Here is a 6,344-nt window from a genome sequence, read left to right on the forward strand (position 1 = left end):
ATTTCCTTGAATCTGATTCATGACTCGCATAGATTTAGATAGATTCTGTGTTTGATCAATTCTTTAGGCTGTGACTGAGTTGAAGGATTTGAAATCTTAATGAATTTTTTTAGTTGTTTAGATTATTTAGAAGAAATTTGAATTTGTAAATTACTAATAATTCTAGTATATAAAATGCATTTAAATAATTGATCGATTATAATTTCAAATATTTCTTAAACAATTCAACAACTAAAGTGATGATTTTGATGGATTTCAAATTCTTTGTCAAATTTTTGAATCCAAATGGTCGGACAAATACATGTACATATACCTATCATATAAATAGGTTACAAGAATTTACTCTTTTTTCTTTTTAACATGCATGGAATCATTCCTTCACCTTGATATTCTACATAATTAATTAAAACTGTAAATTTAATAGACAAATAGTGGATTTTAACCGATCCAGCAGATTTAATGTAATACAGTGGGAATAGTTATTAAATTCTTAAAGCTTACTTCACAAGGTAAATCCAATATGATTGTGCACATGGAATAAATCATGACATTGAAAGTCTACTTCAATATGATGAGTTAAGACTAAAAACATTAACCAGAACAATTTAAATAAACAAGAACTGTTGACAATGAAAGAGTAATTAATTACAAGATTGAATCTAGATGTGGGCCTGATATCCCTTTCACCTTAGTCAGACAACCGCGTCTTGAAACAGGATACACGCCACCATGCTTCTCCTCCGCAACGTCTCATTCTCACTACTCCCGACAATTTTCTATTGGATAAATTAATTATAACTCTCTTGTGATTTTATACAATGCTAGACGACTCTTTTAAGATTTTAAAATATTTACATAATGTTCTTATGATTTTATGTAAAGTGAAAAGTAAAAGGAATGCGCAATCAGTTATGTCGTTTATATCAAATGCACTTTAAAAACGCATGTCATAAAGTTTTAATCTCCGTATAATTCCTTTATAGTTTGTATAAGTATTCACGTTATCCCCTGTGATTTTTTCACTGATTTACGTAATCTCACTATACTTTTATGTAAGGTAATTAAGCAGTCGATTGATTTAGCATTTTAAGTAAAGATATTATTGGTATTATAATTAACAACGTTACATATACTATTTTTCATCAAGTTTTCACTTTACATAAAATTATAGGGGATGAAATGAATATTTTAAAATATTAGAGAGATTATGTGGCAAAAGACGAGACCACATGGAGATTACATGTAATTTACCCTTTTCTATTTTGTAAATGCACAAGAGGACAATCAATAGTAGTATAAGAATAAGATTTTCAAATACAAATCCCATGTTTATACAGGACCAATTCCATCTTCTTGTTTAGAAAAACAAGAAATCGTGCGCAAAGAGAACATGTGTCAGACATTAGCATTTTAGTTTAACAAGAATAACCTCTGTCCGAAAGTTTTTTGTTCTTAGTAAAATTTCGAATCCATTGGACGAAATGACATGCTCAAATTTAATGTAATAATAAAGGAAAACACACTTTTCACAATTAAAATATTGTAGGAGGGGATAAGAAACACAAATGTCATCTTATAATGATTCTTTTTTGTTTTTTCAGATGACTGAAGGAGGAAAAGAGGAGGTACGAAAAACTGACTAATGTTCAAGGTAGATTTAAAGATTTGAATTCTATCTATATTTTGGGTTCCAACTAAGTAGTGAGTCGGTGAAGATCATTTCTCTTTGGCCCTTTTACTTTTCTAGTCCAGAAGTTGGTATATGTCGGCCTATTATGGGCTCCCACCCTTTCTTCTATAACTATGCATCAAATCCATGCAGAGTAGAAATGAAATAGAAAGCAAGAAAAATCGAAAACCAACGAAGCTTCGACGGATTTCGATTTCATTGCAGAAATATCTTAACGCGTATGAAGGCAACAAACAACAAAAGGAGCAATTAAAAAGGGAAAAAAATAGAAAAATGATCCTTGCTCATCACAAATGTTAAAAATCTGTTGTCACACACTCACAATGAAAAAGGAAAAAGAAATTCATTGAACGAAATTGCTGGGAAGCTCGGTCGCCAGTTTCCCACTTCGATTAATGTTTATGTTATTGACTTAACACATAATCCAGTGATTTCATTATCTCGACAACTATAAATGCATGACTAAATTTGCCTGGATTCTTCAGAATCTTTGTCACTATATTCTATCACTACTTTGTCAATATACATTCTTCTCCAGTCTTGACTGTAGAATGGAAAACAACAACAACAACATCAACAACAATGGTGGCACGGGAAGCCCTTCAGTTTACAGAGGAGTAAGGAAGCGAAGATGGGGAAAATGGGTATCTGAAATACGTGAGCCAGGTAAGAAAACTCGGATATGGTTAGGTAGCTTCGATACTGAAGAAATGGCAGCCGTAGCCCATGATGCTGCTGCTTATTTCTTTCGAGGGTCTGCAGCTCAACTGAACTTTCCTGTATTGGTTGGCAATCTTCCTCGTCCGGCTAGCTCGAGCGCTGAAGATATAAGAATGGCAGCCCAAGAAGCATCTTTGCTGGTGAAGAATTTGAGTGGAGATCAGCATAATGGTGGTCATCAGGCTGCATCAGGAAGCTCTAGCAACATGGCTAACCCCATTGATACTCAGCCGCTTACGGTAGGGCTCTCCCCCGTCCAAATTCAGGCCATCAATGACTTGCCATTGGAGTCACCAGATTACAAAAGGTGGATGGAGATGGCATCTGGTTCAGAAGTTTTAGAGGAACCAATGATTTTTCCTGATGACTATGACATGGCTGACTATGAAGAGATACCTGATGATTCGCTATGGGGTTAGACACGTACACTTTTAGATCAGATATTAAAGATTTGTAGTGCTGATTTTACTTGTGTGGCCGACTTCCTTTTGAATAGAAAAATAGAAGCTAAAGGAGATCTCCTAAATAAACTAATCAATGTAACTGATATTGTATTATTGATTTTTGCTAGAATTCACTCGTATATTTGATTGAGTGAGGATATGCTGGACAGAAGAATTTTATGTCTAGTTCGAATTTTTAGTCCACTTTGTTAGCAATAGCCACTTTTGGCTGGTGGCTCCTAAAAGAGTACTGTTATGTACTTGAGTTTGACTTTTGATCTAATGTCTATTGCCTGTGTATATGTTGTTGTGGGGAGATAAAGTGATTTTTTTATGCCAAGTGAGGCTTGTAAAAGTTGTATCTTCACTTCTTCAGTAGTAAAATGTAGTGCTGGGTATTATAATTTAGTAGACATGTGGTACAATTATTTTTGCATAATTACCAGTGTCATAAATCTTCTTGTTCTTCTTAATTTTTTTTTAGAAAACTTTGTCGATCTTTTGGCTAAGATCTAGTGTAGTGTCATAAGTCTTTCTATTAGAAAGTAAATGCGAGTTTTGTGTGTATTTGTGAGTTATTTTTTATATATTGTATGGATGAAATATTTTTTAAGTTATTTTTTTTTGTATTACCGTAGTATTGTATTTGAAAATTTTATTTTTAAAAAATATGCCAATCCAAACGGAGCCCTAGTTTCAACAACTTCTAGGCCCTTGACCAGAAAAGATTTTATTTAAAATTTCACTAACAGTAAAATATAAAAATAAACCATAGCCGTGAAGAAAGGCTAGTGATCAAATGGAGAAAATATATCCTAAGGGAAAAAAAGGTCTTGCCTCCACACGATTTAGTTTATTTAAATTTTTGACGTCACGTGATACCAAGATACATTATGTGCAGCTAATGATGTGGCTATGGAATTGTCACTTTGTAGATGCATCAAATGAAAGTGGTGAAAGCATTCGAGTCTTGGAGTTAGGATCAACCTAAATTAAGATTATAACACTTCAAATTATTATTATTATTGTTTAAAGGGGTTCAACAGGGTTTCTGTACCTGCCTCTTAATGACACGAACTCGTAATCTACTAGTCACACATGAAATGTTTTATCACTTGATCTGCACGTAATTTGTTGTTAAGATTATTTGTTTGCACATGAATACAAAAAATTTTCTTATAGTTCTAATAATTTGTCTCAATAGCTACGAGTTTTTCTAAATTGCTAATGACTTATCTCTCCCCCTTTTAACCAAATAGAAATATGACTAGTACAAAAAATATTAAAAACGAAAAAAAAAAATAAATAAAGAAAGGCTTTAGAATTCAGGAAGTGCATCCTCCCACATATCCCAGTCCTATAAACCAGGTGCCTGCTTTCCCAACCACGTTCACAATTCTTAACATCAACAGCGGTTACCTTCCATCTGAATTTGAGATTGTGAAAAGCGTAGAGCAAATTTCACTGCCTGCAAGGACGTAGATGCTCCAAACATAGAATATAAGACTCCCTAAATTAAGCTTAAACTTTAGATTTCTTAGGCTGTTCTTGAGCATTCTACTTCTTTTAAAGCACATAATACCAACTCCTTTATTTTCTTCTAATAGGAGCGTATTATTATTCTAACAAGAACAAGGAGATATATTGGCTAGCTAATTCCTTAAGAGTCCTATGGAAAATTTTCAGTGCTGAAGATAAAAGGTTGGCAGCCCATGAAGCAGCTTTGCTGCTACACAAACCAGTGTAGATCAGCATAATAATGGTGATCAGGCTGCATCAGGAAGGTCAGCATTGGATTCACCGGACTACAGAAGGTGGATGAAGATTGCATCTGGTTCAAAAGTTTTAGAAGAACCAATCATTTTTCTGGGTGACTTTGACTGACTATGAAAGATACCTGATTATTCCCTCGGGTTCGCAGGAATGATTTATAAAATATCATGCACTAAAGACTTGGTACTAGTGTTAATTTTATTATGATGCAGGACAAAACCAGCGGGTAGCCGGCCCCAAGAATTTTAAAAATTTCATTTGACCCTCATAAATTTTGAATTTTTTTTTGTGTTATAAATTTAACCTTTAGAAATTATTGTATATTAGTTACTTGCCCTCCTTCCTCCCCCCCCCCCCCCCTCCCGAAACCCTTCCCAAGCTTGAGAATTTGTATTTAGTGAAAATAATTTTTACACTTTACTTTCGTCCCACAAAATTTTCAAAATCCTAACTTGCAAATAGAAGAGTAAATGAGTCTATTTAAGTCAATTATTCTAGCATTCAATTTTGTTTATCTACAAAAAGAGTTTAAAATTGTATTTAAATTTGGTTCGTTTATTCCTCGAGCCATGATCAATTTGGTACATATAAATTTTAGATATTGTGCTAAATTAGCCGAGCTCGATTTGCATTCGAAATTTTACAGGATACAAAATGCTATTCATGTTTGATTTGATTAATTGGAGGACTAAAATTTAAATTAATGAGCTCTTACTATCTGAACTCAATTCGAATATTGAGCTCCTTGATTCATCTTTCACTTGATTTGCGAATATAAAATTCTACTGCAAAAACTGTTTTAATATTAAGTGCCATCCAAATTGGAAATCCTAACGATGACGACTGACCATGTTCAAAATTAAATTAAAAAAAAAAAGAGGCAAGAATAACAAGAAGAATCTATAGGAGATGTGACATTGAATTAATTAGTACAACTGACACTGAATTCTTCATTGGAAGGATCTCACTCATATATTTGATTGATTGAGGAAATGCTAGACTGATGCACTTTTTTTATGAACGATTTCATAGTCCATCATTTTTCTAGAAATAGTCAGTGTTGCATGCCTGAATGGCTGCTAAATATTATTCTTATGCACGTGAGTTTGACCATATTACTTTTGATTCAAGTTTGTCCATTGTTTCTGTTTCTGTTGTTTGGGGGGAGGCAAAGTGGTGCTTGTAAAAACTTTTTGTATTTTCAATTTCCAGTTGAAATTGTAATGTTGGACTGCTGCTTTGTTTGAAGTTTAAACTCAGATTCAAAATTAAGAAAATTGTAGAGCAATTTTCACTACCTGCAGGGACGTACATGCATGCTCTTGACAGGTTACTTCCTCGGCAACCTTCGATCGAGGACTTATCTTTGGATCATCATATGTTAGCAGAATCGAACTCCTTCAATTCGTCTAGAATAGTTGCTGCAAAAAGCCACAAGACTAAATAGATTTCTTAGGTTCTTCTTGGGCATTCATCTTCTCGATCCAAAGCACGTAAAAGCAGCTCTCAAATTCTTTTTAATAAAAGCTTGTTACAATTGCAACAATAACAACGAGACATTGACCATATTGTAATCCCCTAAAAGCTCCAATGGTAGATATTTTTTTATTAATCTTTTCAACGTTATCCACATATAAACTTTTTTACACTGATATATCCGGACACTTGACACGTACGTATCTTGAAGCATTACTTTACTTCTTTTAGAAATTTGACTT

The 6,344-nt window shown here is 33.5% G+C and overlaps 1 protein-coding gene across 1 annotated transcript; it reads left to right on the forward strand.

Moving 5' to 3' along the window:
- The first annotated feature begins 2,241 nt into the window (after positions 1-2,241).
- On the forward strand, positions 2,242-2,829 carry LOC113750405 (ethylene-responsive transcription factor ERF021). Its single transcript, XM_027294380.1, has one exon. It carries the CDS (start codon positions 2,242-2,244, stop codon positions 2,827-2,829), a length of 588 nt encoding a protein of 195 aa, XP_027150181.1.
- The last annotated feature ends 3,515 nt before the right edge of the window (positions 2,830-6,344 follow it).

The sequence above is a fragment of the Coffea eugenioides genome, chromosome 10 (assembly GCF_003713205.1).
Source record: "Coffea eugenioides isolate CCC68of chromosome 10, Ceug_1.0, whole genome shotgun sequence".
Taxonomy (NCBI): Eukaryota; Viridiplantae; Streptophyta; class Magnoliopsida; order Gentianales; family Rubiaceae; genus Coffea; species Coffea eugenioides.